This window comes from Sinohyriopsis cumingii, chromosome 5 (genome assembly GCF_028554795.1).
Source record: "Sinohyriopsis cumingii isolate HCF-2022 chromosome 5, ASM2855479v2, whole genome shotgun sequence".
In the NCBI taxonomy this organism is placed as follows: domain Eukaryota; kingdom Metazoa; phylum Mollusca; class Bivalvia; order Unionida; family Unionidae; genus Sinohyriopsis; species Sinohyriopsis cumingii.
The window spans coordinates 26,232,913-26,251,898 of record NC_142965.1 but is presented as its reverse complement, the minus strand read 5'-3'; the positions used below and the strand labels follow the sequence as shown (position 1 = coordinate 26,251,898).

The 18,986-nt window shown below is 33.7% G+C and overlaps 1 protein-coding gene across 1 annotated transcript in view; it reads right to left on the bottom strand.

Moving 5' to 3' along the window:
* The window catches only part of LOC149798826 (uncharacterized), a 92,387-nt gene extending 73,843 nt beyond the window's left edge, over window positions 1-18,544 (bottom strand). The window contains exons 1-5 of the mRNA XM_089957724.1: window positions 18,465-18,544; window positions 14,873-14,963; window positions 6,597-6,710; window positions 2,089-2,182; window positions 1,661-1,709 (exon numbers count right to left, since the gene is read on the bottom strand). Of these exons, the coding sequence (XP_089813850.1) occupies window positions 1,661-1,709; window positions 2,089-2,182; window positions 6,597-6,710; window positions 14,873-14,931 (316 nt within the window). The 5' untranslated portion in view covers window positions 14,932-14,963; window positions 18,465-18,544. The remainder of the gene's footprint in view (window positions 1-1,660; window positions 1,710-2,088; window positions 2,183-6,596; window positions 6,711-14,872; window positions 14,964-18,464) is intronic.
* Window positions 18,545-18,986: the final 442 nt, after the last annotated feature.

Sequence of the window (18,986 nt, the reverse complement as noted above, 5' to 3'; positions counted from 1 at the left end):
CCCAATTAACAAGTCTGATAGAAAAATAGATGAAATATATAGACTCTTGCTCTAAAATGGTAACAAGCTTACTCAATCAGATGTAACATCTTTTTCAAATCTGTAAATGTTGCTTATAGAGAAGCTGTCTATAACAGTGATAATATATGCTTTTCTTTTTTATTTGGTTTCAAGAGAGCTAACAAGCAATGGCCAATCAGATACAGTGGCACCATGTGGCCAAGTGGTCACTGGTATGGATCGCTGCCATCTCATCTCTATCTGCATGGGTTCGATTCTCAGGCTCGACCAAGGTGAATACATGAGAAAGCTTGCCAGTAGCTTCCTGTGAGTTTGTGGTTTTGTCTGGGTTTGCCCTGGTTTTCTTCCACCAGTTATACTGGCCACCATGTATAGCCTATTTTCTGCTGAAAAATGATGTTAAACCCCATAAGAAAAATAAAAACAAATCAGATGCAAGATTACCCTAATAATATCCATGACCAGTCAGATAAAACATTATCCTAATAAGCTGCATATCCAGTCAGATACAACATTACCCTAATAATATGTTTATCCAGTCAGATACATTACCCTAATCTGTATATCCAGTCAGATACAACATCACCATATTAATATGCATATCTAGTCAGATACAACATTACCCTAATAATATGCATATCCAGTCAGATACATTACCCTAATAATATGCATATCCAGTCAGATACATTACTTTAATAATATGTATATCCAGTGGATACAAAATTACCCTAATGATATGCATATCCAGTCAGATACAACATTACCCTAATAATATGCATATCCAGTCAGATACAACATTACCCTAATAATATGCATATCCAGTCAGATACATTACCCTAATAATATGCATATCCAGTCAGATACAACATTACCCTAATAATATGCATATCCAGTAAGATACAACATTACTTTAATAATATGCATATCCAGTCAGATACAACATTACCCTAATAATTTGCATATCCAGTCAGATACAAATTACCTAATAATATGCATAGATCATGGTCATGATCAAACTTCTTAATAATATAACACCTTTCGATCAAACTTCTTAATAATATAACACTTTTTGATCAAACTTCTTAATAATATAACACTTTTTCATTGAAATCTGACAGAAATATAAATCCTAGAATGTTGACAATGTTAGCCAAACTGAGTCAAGGTCATGTCATGAATAAGTGCAAAAAGGTAATGACCTACATTTCACTTATCATTTAAATTTAATTACTTTTGTGAGTATAAAATTTAATTTCAATTTAATTATCTTTACAGGATTAAAATTTCAGGATTTTGCAGAGAAGTACAGTTTTGTTGATGCTTTCATTGATGGATTCTGGGAATGAATTCTACTATTTTCACAAAAGAATGTTCTTCAGTGGGACTAAATTCATTGGGAACCTAAATTCATTGGGAGTCTAAGTTCATTGTTTGTACCACAAATCAATGAAACTAGTACCCTATGAAAACTAGTACCCCATAAAAACAGAAAACAAATTTGTTACCCTACAAAAATATGCACCCTATGAAAATAGGTGATTCACAAAGACTGGTGCCCCATGAAAAATAGTGCAATCACAGTAACTGATTGAACTGTTCCTGTATCATCAAGTAAGAGTGTGAGAAAAATAAATTATACCCAAAGGTTTATCCTTCAGAACAAGTATTTTCATCTTTCCCTTTGATCCCTGAAAAAAATACATTCAAAATGAAAAAAATAGTTTAAGCATACAAACCAATCAAATATTAACAATGTGGAATATATGGATTTTACTGTCAAATTTATCTCTCTTTATGAATATTAATATTTTGTGACCCCACTTTATTAATAAATAAAATGATAAAATAGAAAGGCCAATAAATGGTTGAAATAGAACAATAGGACAACGCAGAAATTGAATGATTCCTTAAAAAAAATCCTATTTATATTTTGTATATAAATTAACCAAAAAGAATCACTAATATTTTTATTTTACAGTTTAGAACATTAAATTAAGAATTAAATTTCAAGTAGAAAGACATAAACAAAAGATATGAGCAGCAATTATATTGGATTGTCTTACATACCACTGGAGATTTTGTTGACTTCTGGAGAACATCAGTGGCATATGTTGTTAGTGAACCAGTCTGACCTGCTTTCCAGAATCCACCACCCTGCCTCCTAAAAAAGTTTTTTAAATATTTTCAAAAATTATAATATCAATAACAGTGATGATGATGATGATGATGATGATGATGATGATAATAATAATAATGATAATAATAATAATGACAATAATAACAATTATCAAGACATGTGAGCCATAATAACCAAATGTCTGCATTTATATTTTTGAAACCCTCCATATCCCAGGATTGCATTCAGAATTAAAAGCTATTGTCCACTCATTCATTTAAATTCTATATAAGATCACCCTACTTCAATCTGAGGGAAAGATTATATTAAATATGACCAACCTATTTTATTCAGTGGAAAACATCATTTTAAATATGACCATCCTCATTCATTCTGTGAAAAATGTCATATCAAAAATGACCACCCTTCTTCATTGAATGTTAAACATACTAAATATGACCACCATCCTTCAATCAGTGAGAAACATAATGTTAAATATGGTGTCATATATATTTAATTTGCATTATTTGTTAGTTGTTTTTATATTTCATTATATGCTATTGTAATGTTATATTGTATGTTCAACTTAACAATGTCAAAAATCAAGTTTATTTTCTACTTCACCTAAATTATTGATTTGTTTTATTCTGTAAACAACAAATGCAAAACTAAAATATTCTCTACATGTATGGGTTTAATATTATTATCATTATTAATAGAAGTCAACATGTTTATTTGGGTCTGTGTCTAGGTTATTGGGATTCTGCTGGCATACCTGACATAGTCCATTTTATATATTATAATTACAACAGTATTTGATTTGGATTTATTTAAATTATTTCTTCTCTGGAATACAAAAGTGCTCTAATAACATTCTTGGAAACTGAGACTTCAATTTATACTGAAATTTCAAATGAGGATTTCTTCTTGGATTGTATTAATGTGATCTAAAAAAAAGACTGTTGGCACACACATCAACACGGTATGAGCCACAACAGCACATCAACACTTTCAGCATCAGACTTAATTTGGATTTCCATTAATGTCTATTCAAAGCTTTTATTATTAGACTTGTGTCTGTAATTCTAGAATTATTCTGGGATTTAATTTCCAATACCATAAGTTCATTTGTTTTCATTTTCACTTTGTATTCTAGGGAAATAAATTATTTATTGAATTTTACAAAACTTGTTGCTTTTCACTCATTTCTGTTACTTATTTTAAGAACATAAGACTTGTAACAATGACTACCCTCTTTCATTCTGTGGGAAACCTATTAAATATGAACACCTTCCAGAAAACAGTGGGAACTTCCTACAATCAGTGGGAAACATCATATTAAACATGACCACCTTCCTTCAATCAGTGGGAAACGTCATATTAAACATGACCACCTTCTTTCAATCAGTGGGAAACGTCATATTAAACATGACCACCTTCCTTCGATCAGTGGGAAATGTCATATTAAACATGACCACCTTCCTTCAATCAGTGGGAAACATCATATTAAACATGACCACCTTCTTTCAATCAGTGGGAAACATCATATTAAACATGACCACCTTCCTTCAATCAGTGGGAAACATCATATTAAACATGACCACCTTCTTTCAATCAGTGGGAAACATCATATTAAACATGACCACCTTCCTTCGATCAGTGGGAAACGTCATATTAAACATGACCACCTTCCTTCAATCAGTGGGAAACATCATATTAAACATGACCACCTTCTTTCAATCAGTGGGAAACATCATATTAAACATGACCACTTTCCTTCAATCAGTGGGAAACTGCATATTAGTGTGTATGAGATTTAGATTTTTAATGAAGCTTTAACAATTTTAGTCATATCACTATGATGTATGCAGTGTAGCAGTTTATAGTGATGACAAGCATGATATTAAAAATGACCACCCTTCATCAATCAGTGGTAAAAAAAGCATCATATTAAATAGGAATACCATCCTTAAATCAGTAGGAAACATAATATTAAATATGATCACCATCCTTTAATCAGTGAAAAACCTCATTTTAAATATGACCACCTTCCTTTATTCAATGGGAAACATCCTAATAAATTTGAATACCATCCTTCTCTCAGTAGGAGGCATCATATTAAATAGGACTGCCCTCCTTCAATCAGTGAGAAATTTATTATATAGGATCACCCTCCTTTACTCCATCGGAAACATCATATATGACCATCTTCCTACATTCAGTGGAAACATCATATTAAATATGACCAGTCCTTCCTTCAATCTGTGTTATTGGAGGTTAAGTTAGAAGAAAGCATCTGTAGTAAGGTACCTACGAAAATGTGACATCTGACCTTTTCAAAACCATCCTCATGCAGAGAATGCATTCAGAATCTGAAACATTAATTATCGCCTAGTCATCTGGCATTATGTCAAGTTTGGTCATCCTCACTTAATCAGTGCAGAGAGAGCTTACGTTATAGAGATAAATGACTGCCATTATGTCACGTTTGGTCATCCTCACTGAATAGGTGTAGGAGTTTAGGTTAGAAAGATAACTGATTGACATTATGTCAAGTTTGGTCATCCTCACTTAATCAGTGCAGAGAGAGTTCAGGTTATAAAGATAACTGACTGCCATTATGTCATGCTTGGTTATCCTCACTGAATAGGTGTAGGAGTTTAGGTTAGAAAGGTAAATGATGGACATAATGTCAAGTTTGGTCATCCTCAATTATTCATCATAGATGGAGTTTAGGTTATAAAGATATTTAACTAGTAGGTACATCATGCTTACTAGGCCTAATTCATAGATGATGGGCAGTGACTACAATTTCTGATTTTTCCATAACTTTTAAGTTCTCCTTATTTTACAGAATTGTTGTAAAGGGACCATTATTACAGATTTTGTATATATATATATATATATATATATATATATATATATATATATATATATATATATATATATATATATATATATAATTGACTAAAACTATTCTTTCTAGTATTCTTATAAGTTTTCTAAATATAAATATGAATACCTTTCTGTATTTCTAATATTAAATATAAATATGAATACCTTTCTGTATCATTAATACTAAATATCAATACCTTTCTGAATCACAGAAAAGTAACTATTTCATTAAAAATACAATTATGAAGATTTAACAGTTTTTACAAGATCCACTTTCATAAAACTCAACTGGAATGCAATGATAATTTCTGTTATTCACATCATGAGATTTGCAACTGTTCATCTGTAAAATTTGGAAGCTGCAGTTTTCCTGTAATCCAGTGTCATCACCCTTGCATAGCTTTACCTACCTTCGCACCAGATGATGCCAAAAGAACAAAACAAGAAATATAAAGCAACTAAAAGTAATTCTTGGTTCTTTTTTTATGCTTCCAATCATGTCTTGTCAATATCAGTAAAAACATTATGAAAGAGTTATCGATCCTTTTCATACTTAAAAAAGAAGCATTGTGGGCAACCATCTTGAGATGCAAAGCTGCTTCCATTAAACATTTCATTTAAACTCTTCTGACAGATTTAGAAAAAGTCATTTAATTTGCTTGTGTACAAACATTTCTTGTCCTATCTAAAGCTGATTGAATTTATTCAAACAAAATTAACAGACCATTATCATGGGATGTTTTCTGTCAAATTTGATCTAATTTGTTAGGTTTTTGAGAACATTTGAATTCTTTTTTCTTATCAATGGTCATGTTTGATACAGGTTTGCTTAAATTATGCTAGCCTTGTTTTATTCCAATTCTGGTTTAGTCTTGCACTTTATGAGTCTGGTTGTGTTATGCCAAATCTGTTGTAACTGGTCTTGTACTGTATGAGTCTGGTTGTGTTATGCCAAATCTGAAATCTGTTGTAACTAGTCTTGTACTTTATGAGTCTGATTGTGTTATGCCAAATCTGGTTGTAACTGGTCTTGTACTTTAAGAGTCTGGTTGTATTATGCCAAGTCTAGTTGTAATTGGTCTTGTACTTTATGAGTCTGGTGGTGTTATGCCAAGTCTAGTTGTAATTGGTCTTGTACTTTATGAGTCTGGTTGTGTTATGTCAAGTCTAGTTGTAATTGGTCTTGTACTTTATGAGTCTGGTTGTTTTGCCAAATCTGGTTGTAACTGGTCTTGTACTTTATGAGTCTAGTTGTGTTATGCCAAATCTGTTGTAACTGGTCTTGTACTTTATGAGTCTGGTTGTATTATGCCAAGTCTAGTTGTAATTGGTCTTGTACTTTATGAGTCTGGTTGTATTATGCCAAGTCTGTTTACATATGGTCTTGTGAATTTCAAGAAGATGTTGAATATAACATAATGCTGACAGACAACACATGATTTGTGTTGTTGGTGGGCCCCACTTTCGTCTCTCATGTTCCAGTTGTCAGGTGGCTGAAAAATCAAAATTTTCAATTTTTACAAAACTTTTTATAAATACAAAAATCACAGATATATAAGCTTACTCTCTCTCCTCTTTTTCTCTCTCCATGGCCAGTCTTAATTCCAACAGCCTCTCTTCCATCTTTTTGCTCTCTATTTCCAGCTTTTTTGTCTCCTGCTTGGCTCGCTTGATGTTCCTGGACAAAACACAAAAGAACTTAAAGCTAAATTAGACAGATAACAAGACTGAATTTCTTGTTTTATGTTGCAAAATCTACTTCACTTTCCACCACCAACTCCAAAAGCCCTTCTTATGTTCTGGAACTTGGACCCTTCAATATCTCAGAAGTCTCTTAGTAATCTATCTATCTATCTATCATATCGTGTGTGTGTGTGTGTGTGTGTTACGTCATGTGTATACACTAATGCAAGATCATTATGATATGTAATATGCATTGCATCCAGAAAGAGCAGAAAATCAACACGATAACCCTTTTTAAATCAAAAACAAAAACGAACCACACAATACTGATTAAATATTTTGAACACACTCATGGTCTTTGTTCTACAAGTCAAATATTGATTTTTTGCACACACTCAAGGGCTTTCTTCTATAAGTCAAATATTGATATTTTGTACACACTCTAGGTCATCATTCTACAAGTCAAATATTGATATTTTACACATACTCAAGGTCTTTGTTCTACAAGTCAAATATTGATATATTGTACACACTCTAGGTCTTTGTTCTACAAGTCAAATGTTGGTATTTTGCACACACACTCAAGGTCTTTGATCTTTAAGTCAAACACTGATATTTTGCACAGATACTAGGACCTTCTTCCTACAAGTCAAATAAGAAAAAACCTTCTTCAGTGATAAAAATGAAATTTACACTTCCTTCCATGTATAATACTTTAATCTAACAACATTTAATTCAAATTATTTTCACTTCCTTCCATGCATATTACTTTAACTTGACAACATTTAATGCAAAGTATTTACCCTTCCTTCCATGCATATTACTGGTACTTTAACTTGACAACATTTAATGCAAAGTATTTACCCTTCCTTCCATGCACATTACTGGTACTTTAATTCGACAACATTTAATGCAAAGTATTTACCCTTACTTCCATGCATATTATTTTAACTTGACAACATTTAATGCAAAGTATTTACACTTCCTTCCATGCATATTATGTTAACTTGACAACATTTAATGCAAAGTATTTACACTTCCTTCCATGCATATTATGTTAACTTGTCAACATTTAATGCAAAATATTTACACTTCCTTCCATGCATATTACTTTAATTTAACAACATTTAATGCAAAGTATTTACCCTTCCTTCCATGCATATTACTGGTACTTTAACTTGACAACATTTAATGCAAAGTATTTACCCTTCCTTCCATGCATATTACTTTAACTTGACAACATTTAATGCAAAGTATTTCCACTTCCTTCCATGCATATTACTTTAACTTGACAACATTTAATGCAAAATATTTACCCTTCCTTCCATGCATATTACATTTAACTTGACAACATTTAATGCAAAGTATTTACCCTTACCTCCATGCATATTACTTTTATGTTAATAGCTATATGATTCCAAATGATTTTGCCGCTTGAAGCTGTGAAGTATATTTCACAGAAAGTAAAACCTCTTTAGATTAGAAGAATAACAAGTTGACATTAACATGAATCATTAACAAAAGAATATGGCGCTTTTCAAAAATAGCTTCATGGAAAGGTTAGATATGCCTAATATTATTATCAACAGCAATTACAGATAACATGGAATTCGTGTTGGCAAACATGATAGGAGTTGTATTGTTGCCATCTTACCTATTGCAGGCAGGACACAGAGAAGCAAATGACATTCCAACAACAAATAGCATCCCATGATGAATAAAAAATAAATATCATCCCAAGATGAATAAAAAAACATTACAAGATGAATAAAAAAATATTACAAGATGAATAAAACACATAACAAGATGAATAAAACACATAACAAGATGAATAAAACACATTACAAGATTAATAAAACACATTACAAGATGAATAAAACTCAAATAACATCCCAAAATGAATAAAAAATAATTACAAGATGAATAAAACACATTACAAGACGAATAAAACAAATAACATCCCAAGATGAATAAAACACAAATAGCATCCAATGAAAAATACAAAACCAATAACATCCCATGATGAATAAAAAAACAAATAACATGCCAAGATGAATAAAAATCAAATGACATCTCAAGATAAATAAAAAACAAATAACATTCCATGATGAATAAAAAACAAATGACAAACCCAAGATGAATAAAAACAAATAACATCCCAAGATGAATATAAAAAAAACATTACAAGATGAATAAAAAAACAAATAATGACTCCCAAGATGAATTAAGAAAAAACATTACAAGATGAATAAAAAAACAAATAATGACTCCCAAGATGAATAAAAAATTCCTCATACAACATGATCATAAAATGTTGACAATGGTGATATGAACAGATTTTTAAAGCACAACGAGGACAGAACCTGTATGTGAGGAACACATTGCTGTAAAACATGGCACATTGTCTAATTTTCTGACTCACATCGGCTAAATAGAAAGCTGACTGTGTAAATTCACTGTGTGATAAAGTGATTGATGGACTTTTAGCATGACCTTTGAACCTGCTGGTGACAGAGACTGACCTACATGACAGAAGCAGTATCCTCTAGCACACACATGCTACATTTATATGCTGTAAGAAACCTCTCTTCAAAACAATAAGGGCCCCCCTGAGGTGGCTGAGGGGTCTCAAGCACTAGCCTTTACCGATCACTGTCATCTCACCTCTGGGCTCAACCTAAAGGGTATGGGATAAAGCTTACCAGTAGCTTCCCTTGGGTCAGTGGTTCTATCTAGGGTTTGAATCCTGCACCAGTTATACTGGCCGCCATATATAGCCTATCACTTGCTAAAAATAGGCATTTAAAAGCCCAAAACAACAACAACTAAACAATAGACACATGCTACATGTATCATTGCTGTATGAGATCTCTTCAGAACAATAGACACATGCTACATGTACTTACCATGTGAGATCTCTTCAGAACAATAGACACATGCTACATGTACTTACCATGTGAGATCTCTTCAGAACAGTAGACACATGCTACATGTACTTACTGTGTGAAATTTCTTCAGAACAACAGACACACGCTACAGGTACTTACTGTGTGAAATCGCTTCAGAACAATAGACACATGCTACATGCACTTACTGTGTGAAATTTCTTCAGAACAATAGACACATGCTACACAGGTACTTACTGTGTGAAATCTCTGTCCAGAACAATAGATAAACAATGGAGTCTCATTTAAGTATTGATACAAATTTTTACTTTTGTTTTCAGGTAATTTTCAAAACTGCTTAGCAAAAACGTAATATGAACTCAGACTGAAAAAATACAGCAGTTTAATAATTTTACAGAGAAAACTGATACATACATGTAGACATCACATTTGTTATCATTTCCCACTGCAACCATACAGTATATAATACAGTTCTCACTCTACCACCATACAGTATATAGTACAGTTCTCTTTCTACAACCATACAGTATACAGTACAGTTCTCACTCTACCACCATACAGTATATAGTACAGTTCTCACTCTACCACCATACAGTATATAGTACAGTTCTCATTCTACAACCATATAGTATATAGTACAGTTCTCACTCTACCACCATACAGTATATAGTACAGTTCTCAATCTACCACCATACAGTATATAGTACAGTTCTCACTCTACCACCATATAGTATATAGTACAGTTCTCACTCTACAACCATACAGTATGTAGTACAGTTCTCACTCTACCACTGTTCAGTGCACACAGCAGTTCTTAGTAAACTACTTTTGTAACATGGTCAGCAGTTATAGACCATAACTACCAGGTTAGAATGAAAGAGCTCTATCATAATGAAAAACAGTCTTGTATTGAATGTTTTAAAGTTCTGTAATATTTCAAAACAGCCTAGAATTGAATGTTTTGTAGAGCTGTAACATTCAAAATAGTCTAATATTTAATGCTTTGTAGAGCTGCAGTATTCACAACAGCCTAATACTGAATGCTTTGTAGAACTGTAATATTCAACAACAGCCTAGTATTGAATGTTTTATTGAGCTGTAATATTCAAAACAGCCTAATATTTAATGCTTTGTATAAGTGTAATATTCAAAAACAGCCTACTATTGAATGCTTTGTATAAGTGTAATATTCAAAAACAGCCTACTATTGAATGCTTTGTAGAGCTGTAATATGCAAAATAGCTTAATACTGAATGCTTGTATAACTGTAATATTCAAAACTGCCTAAAACCAAATGCTTTGTAGGGATATAATATTCCAAACAGCCCAATACTGAATGATTTATAGAGCTGTAATATTAAAAAACAGCCCAGTATTGAATGATTTGTAGAGATGTAATATTTAAAAACAGCCAAATACTAAATGATTTAAGGCACTGTAAAATGTCACTGATGTCTTATGACTCCATGTATTGTACAAAATTGTTAAGCTGCTAAATTTGTGCCCATGATATTTCATGACCTTGAGATCAAATAAATTTTAATTTGATCTTAATCATGTGCTAATCAATCAAACATGCTGAATGCACTTTCATGTTTACTTAGTTGAGAAAACTCAGTCTTTAAAATAAATTTAAATTCTTGTATTGATAAAACCAGTACCAACATAATTTATACTTTAGTTTTTCAAGCAACTCATATTGATCACTCCAATTTTAATTCCATTTCACTTAAACCAATGTACTCCTCCAGTTCTGAAAACCAATGTAGCCCTCCAGTTCTGATAACCAATGTAGCCCAGCAGTTCTGATATCCAATGTAGCCCTCCAGTTCTGATAACCAATGTAGCCCTCCACTTCTGATATCCAATGAAGCCCTCCAGTTCTGATAACCAATGTAGCCCTGCATTTCTGATATCCAATGTAGCCCTCCAGTACTGATAACCAATGTAGCCCTCCAGTTCTGATAACCAATGTAGCCCTCCAGTTCTGATATCCAATGAAGCCCTCCAGTTCTGATATCCAATGTAGCCCTCCAGTTCTGATAACCAATGTAGCCCTCCAGTACTGATAACCAATGTAGCCCTCCAGTTCTGATAACCAATGTAGCCCTCCAGTTCTGATATCCAATGGCTCAGTCTTAATCTTGTTACTGACTTGATTAATAGAGTTGATGCACATACATTTTTTTAACTGTTTCTTGAAGTGTGACTGACCAGGCAGACAGAGTTTTTTAAAAACTTTCTTTGCCAAATAGCTTCAAAAAATGTGCTCTTGCTTTGATCATGTTGCCTGATCAGAGTTGAAATCAGGAATGAAGTCAGAGAAACATTGGTATTCATTGGGCAGTATCTGGTCAAACTTAATCATACCATTCAATAAAGATTGAGGCCAGCTAGGCAACAAATGGGGCAATATGATGCCTACTCTGACGCATACCACCCTAGTAAAGGCTGATGCAAGCTAGGAATAAACTGGACAGTATGTGGCCTAACTTAATGCATACCACTCTAGTAAAGGCTGATGCAAGCTAGGAATCAACTGGACAGGATGTAGTCTACCTTAATGCTTACTATTATATTAAAGATTGAGGCTAGTTAGGCAGCAATAGGGCAGCATATCCTAATGCATGCCATTCAAGCAAAGTTTGTGGCTATTTAGGCAGCAACTTGTCCGTATATGGTCTAGCTTAATGTACACCACTCTAGTAAAGGTTGAGGCCAGCTAGGCAGCAATAACACAATATGTGGCCTAACTTAGTACATGCCATTCAAGCAATGGTTGGGCCAGCTAGGCAGCAACAGGGCAGTATGTGGCCTAGCTTAATGCATACCACTCTAGTAAAGGTTGAGGCTAGCTATACAACAATAAGGCACTATGTGGCCTAGTTTAATGCTTACCACTAATAAAGGCTGAGGCCAGCTATACAACAATAAGGGAGTCCAAGGCTGAGCTTGCGTGGGTACGTGGGAAAGCCTGCCAGTAGCTTCTCGTGGGTCGGTGGTTCTTCCCTGGGTTTTTCAGGGTTCTTCCTCCACCATTAATACTGGCCGCCATGTATAGCCTATCGTGTGCTGAAAAATGGCGTTAAACACTACAACAACAACAACAACAACAATAAGGCACTATGTGGCCTAGTTTAATGCTTACCACTCTAGTAAAGGTTGAGGCCAGCTAAGCCACATTACAGAAGAATGTGCAGAAATCTCAGAAACGCTTAATTACGTGTATTTGGATGCCAATTTTTTATCTGGGACACAGAAAATCACTGAGGTGGGAGTCCGTATGCATGTAATAGGTGTGAGGCAAATTTCAAAGACTTGCCAGTCCTGCTTCAGCCACCTGCTTTGTTGGAAAATGTGTTGATCAATTAGCTGTGCTGATATTTACAATGACATAAATTCAGTGATTGAAAGAGCCCTTGATGTACATACATGTTGCCATTAAAAGAGTACATCAAAAAGAACGTGATGCAATAGCTGGGCAGCAAGTTCAAAGGCTTTGACTGGCGGCCGGGTGGGAAAATGTACTTACATTTACAGTGATTGAATTCAGAGTCAGAAAGATGTACATGCGGTCATTTATAAAAGTACATCAAATAAACAACTTTAGCTTTTGTTATTGTGTTCATTTCCGAATGTATCGGAATAAGTAGTGCACATGACCTCAGAATCAAGACATGTTGAGACTTAGACAAAATGCCATTCGTAAATTTGGATAAGTATTTTGAGGTTAAACATCAAACTCTGACGATTGTAACAAGATTCAGAAGAGTGCTAAAGCTGCTAGAATTGATAGTTCGGAAGGACAGTAGCTAAGTGTAAAAAAGTGTGTGATACCTAGTTTAGTGTTTGGAATACGTCCTTACTTGGATTGATAAAATTCAGTATCACTCTAATGGATGAACAAGAGCTATTTAAGAGGTACATTGACTGACCATACTTTTTTTTAAATGCCCCTCGCCTTAGCCCGGTTAGTTCTAGTGTTGTAGCAAAATGTATTCATCAAGACATCAGTAGCTAGGCCTAGTTTTGATATCAGTTACATTGACAAACAAACTCTTGCCCATTCACAAGCATATGTTTAGATAGCTGATTGACCATTAACCCTTTTCTGGGTAAGGTAGCAACTGTCAATTTCCTGCATGATATCCTTTGATGATAAAACATACAAACATGTGTTTTAAGATCAGAATTGGTGATCTGGATATATATTAACTGCATCTTGTACACTATTTTGTCATAAAATTAGTTTGAAACTGTAAGTGAACCAGTAGGCCTAACGGAAAATAATGGCAGACTTCACTAAGTCTGGGATGTACCAGTTTATTAGATTGTCTGTTTTCATAAATCATTGGGCAAATATTTTCAAAAAAATACACAAATAACTGAAAGCATAGCCAGGTATTATTTTATTAAAGATTTAACTTTAAAATGCAAATTATGTATGCCAGAAACGTATGGGACAATGCTATGTTGTGGAATTTGCAAGATGCCCTTTAAGGTCTAAGCTGTTTTACGACTTGACACGTATTTGCAAAAATACGGGGAAAAAACAGCAAATCAGAAACTATTTAAACATTGCCTAAAATTACTACAAGGATGTAGAAAAATAAATAAACCATAAATATGCAATCCTGTCAATGGACTGTTGTAAACCTCTCCATCTAATAATAGATGCAATTACGTCTGTGTTGATTCTGTAGGAAAGAAGGGACTGCAACTTTTGATGATGGGACTCCTATTTTTACGAAAATGGAAGTCCTGGACTCCTAATTTTAAAATCCTAGTGAGACCTCTGCTGTGGCCTAACTTAATGCATACCACTCTAGTAAAGGTTGAGGCCAGCTAGGCAACATTAAGGAAGACTGTGGCCTAACTTAATGCTTACCACTCCAGTAAAGGTTGAGGCCAGCTAGGCAACATTAAGGAGGTATGTGGCCTAGCTTAATGCATACCACTCTAGTAAAGGTTGAGGCCAGCTATACAACAATAAGGCAGTATGTGGCCTAATTTAATGCATACCACTCTAGCAAAGGTTGAGGCCAGCTATGCAACATTAAGGCAGTATGTGGCCTAACTTAATGCATACCATAATACCATAATATTAGAATTATATTTCATAGACTAATTAGCATTCAACCCCACAATTCTGACTGTAGCATAACAATAAGAAATATATAGTTCAAATTCTGTATTTTGTTTGTAATCTTTATATATCTGCAAAACAAATTGCCAAAAATAAGCTGTTTACTGTGATTTAAGCCTTGTGGAAACATCCTCCTTCTTCGTGGATAGGTTGAAACCAGACATTTCCTGTAGATATCAACTGAATTACACCACAGCTGAAATACACAAAAAGAAATTTTGTAAAGTCTTTTTATTAAGTTTAAAAATAATTAAAACAAGAAAGTATCCTGCTAACTCCTAATCTGATGACTTGGTTCCCCCCAAAGACAAAAATTAAAGGAACTTTGTGTGTGTTTTGGATTTTTGACATAGCTTTAACATTTTTTTAGTGATTGCTATGATACCTGCAGTTTGAAAGTTTATAGCGATATGTATTACTGTGGCATCATGTCGCAGAAATGTAGCATGATGTCCCACCCTGAGTCACATTATCCTGACACCAGGCAGACAAGTCCTAACACTAACTCTTTAATGTTGAGCAACAAGCGAGCCAGCTGCAAGTACCATTTTTCTAAGTCTTTGATGTGACTCAGCTGGGGTTTGAACTCTCGACCTCCCACACCCGAGGCAAACGCTCTAACCGCAGTGAATAGGCCATTGGAGCGGTCAATTAAGGGAAGACGGCTAATTGTTGAGAAAAAAATTAACAAGATATAAAAGGCATATATTTTCTTCATTTTTTCTAAAATCCTTTCGCTACATTGCATACAATGCTGAAAATCTTGACTTCTAGGCATGGACAAAGTGGAATTAATGCAAATCTTGTATTCTACGAAGGGATTGGGTGGAAAATGCAAATCTTGTCTTCTACGAAGGGATCAGGCAGAAAATGCAAATCTCGTCTGTTAGGAAGGGACTGGGTGGAAAATGCAAATCTTGTCTTCTACAAAGGGATTGGGTGAAAAATGTAAATCTTGTCTGTTAGGAATGGATTGGGTGGAAAATGCAAATCTTGTCTTCTATGAAGGGATTGGGCAGAAAATGCAAATCTTGTATGTTAGGAAGGGATTGGGTGGAAAATGCAAATCCTGTCTTCTACTAAGGGATTGGGCGGAAAATACAAATCTTGTCTGTTAGGAAGGGATTGGGTGGAAAATGCAAATCTTGTCTGTTAGGACGGGATGGGGGGAAAATGCAAATCATGTCTTCTAGGTATCAACAGGGTGGAAAATCAAACCTTATCTACTAGGCAGAGCTATAAGGTGGAAAATGCAAATGAAATAAACGCTGGAATAAAACTAACTATGAATTAAATTTTATATGCCCACCTCATAGAGTTCTATGTTGGCACTAGTAGGGCATGGTTGACTGGAGATTATTGACCAGCATGTCTCAATGACCTTGACCTTTGGTTAATTTATGAGATTTTGAACTAAACTTTGTCAATGACAAATGACAGAAGTTGCACAACACCACAAGAGGCATTTGCACAGGAAGTATTTTTACTAAAAAATATCAAGTATACTATCTTTCAAAAATTACATTATACCATATCATACATCATACCACATCATACATTATACAATAACATACATTATACCATAGCTTACATTATAATACCATATCATACCTTATACCATATCATACCTTAAACCGTAACATACATTATACCATAGCTTACAAAAAAACAAGTGAACTCATCTTTGGTGTTAGTGAACTTAAATGTGATATAAAATTCAAAGCCAGGCGTGACTTGCAGTAAACCCTTTGATCTTAAAGTTAAGCTCTGGTGCTGACTTACATACATCAGCTATTTGGTATTTAATCCATGAGGAATGTCAGTTACAATCAATTTAGTAAGTGATTCAAGTTTGGAAAATAAACAATTAAACAACCAATTTAGCAAATGAGGTACACAGAAATGACATAGCATTTATAAAAACATAGAAATGACATAGAATTTATAAAAGCATAGAAATGACATAGTATTTATAAAAACATAGAAATGACATAGTATTTATAAAAACAATAACTTTACACTTCAAGAAGGCAGAGTGGTTGGGGCAATCAGTGTGGTCAGAATGATAGGGTGAGGCACCCCTCTTTTTCTTTCTATCTGGAACACTGTCTTCCTCACATCAAGCAAAAGCCATCCATAAGGTTTTATCAATATCTGTGATGTTATTATATGGACACCCATGTTCTTCCATCAGTCATTGTGACCTTAATTATTGACCAAAATCAATATGCTGTTTCATTTCCCCCCAAATGCAGGCATCTGCAAAGATGTACAATGGCAGATGTTGTAAAACAGGATGGTAACAGATGGATAGATCAATCAATTGATGGTGTAACAATATTTGCTCCACCCTTTGGTGGGAATATAAAGAGCTGAAGGCACATTATGTTATCTTGCTACAGAATTTGAGTCCCACTGTCTTCAGAAGTTATAATTTTTATAGGACTCAATGACTCTTTAACAGTGTAAGATAACTAGTAATTGCTCATCAGAACACTGCACTGATTTTTTAATATGTCTTCAGCAAAATGTAACTTATATACACCAGGACAAATGAAAATCAATCTAATGGCATAGGAAACAAGATGTCTGAAAGTTTGATTTTCTAAAAGAAAAAACTAATCAATCAGCAACTTTTCCAAACCTCTATATACAATTACATGTACTATTAATTGCATTTCGTGTCAATAAGGTAGTGGTCTTTCATAACAACAACAAAAATCAAAATTCTTAGAAGAAATTTATTAATATTTCATATAAACTAGTGTGTATCCCTGGCCGAACACGACAAAAATGAATAAATTTTAATGAAACTATGAACAAATCTGTATGAAGATTGCTATTTTTAAATAAAAGAATTATTCTCTTTTTCTAATGAAACGTAACTTTTCATGAAACATTTGCACCATCATTTACAGGTATATTTTTCATATAAGTTTACAATTTTCACAAAAGCTGCAGTGTTTTCACACAAAAAAGTTCTTTATTATAAATAGGGTCCATATTTGGTTAGTGTCTGCATCAACACTCAAACACTTTTGTGAAGAAAATAACATTCCTCATGAAATTTGACTTTTTTCACACAAAAAATGTAATTTTATCATGTACAAAACAAACTTGTCATAAAAAAATTGGAGTAAATTTTCGATTTCACTTTCATCTTGTAACAGATATTCTTATTAACAACTTCACAAAATGGTAACATTTTACCACTATTTCCAAGAATGATTTGAATGAACATGTAAGGCAATTTATTTGCAAAGAATATGGTATTCACCATAAATATTGCACTTTTTGTCACAAAAAAATGTGCATTAAAGAATATGCAACAACACGTAAAGATTTTTCATAGTATGAAAGTGCATTTCATATCATGACCATAACAATAAGTGTAGACCTGATGAAGAATGTAACTTTTTCGTGATATAAAGTGTTTGCATATTTTCCTGTAAATTTTTCACGAAAACGTTTCTTCTCTCTCTCTCTCTCTCTCTCTCTCTCTCTCTCTCTCTCTCTCTCTCTCTCTCTCTCTCTCTCTCAGTGAATGTTATGTCGGCCTGTCTACTCAATGAGTAATTCAGTAAGACAACCGAAGAAACGTCAACACTGTTAAAATTACGAGTGCTTTATTTCATTTCAAGCGAAATCAATAATGGTAAACTTTAACTCTTACAGTAGCAACGTACAAATTACTTACGTTAATGCTGTGTGCCTTCCTCACAGGAAGCTGACTATTTTCCTTATCATCACCCTGGCATCCAGTAAACAAAGCACGCATAGATCCAACAAGGTACAGAACCGTAGGATTCCAAACGTAGGAACTGCTATTACACTAACCAATGTGTAGAGTCAAACCCGGATGAATGTCTCAAAGGCTAAAAGCCGGAAAATGAACGTTTATCATCGAAATGAAATATGTTTATCACATTAGCGTTCATGTTCAATTTTAAACAATTATTTCAACAAACGTCAGCTTAAATTTTATTTGTTTTCCTTTTGGTCATATTATGGTACGAAATATGAATTAAATTTCTTGTAAGGATACTGTATTTTCTTTGGCATAGATATGGTATATATGATGTGTATAAAAATATATGACAGTAGCAGAAAGGTATGCACCTGGCGTAAAAAACTGGCAATATTATGGACTTACACGGGTTCTTGAATGCATCTGTTTATACAGCTGTATTGTATAATGTGGCTTGGTCTGGTACTTTAT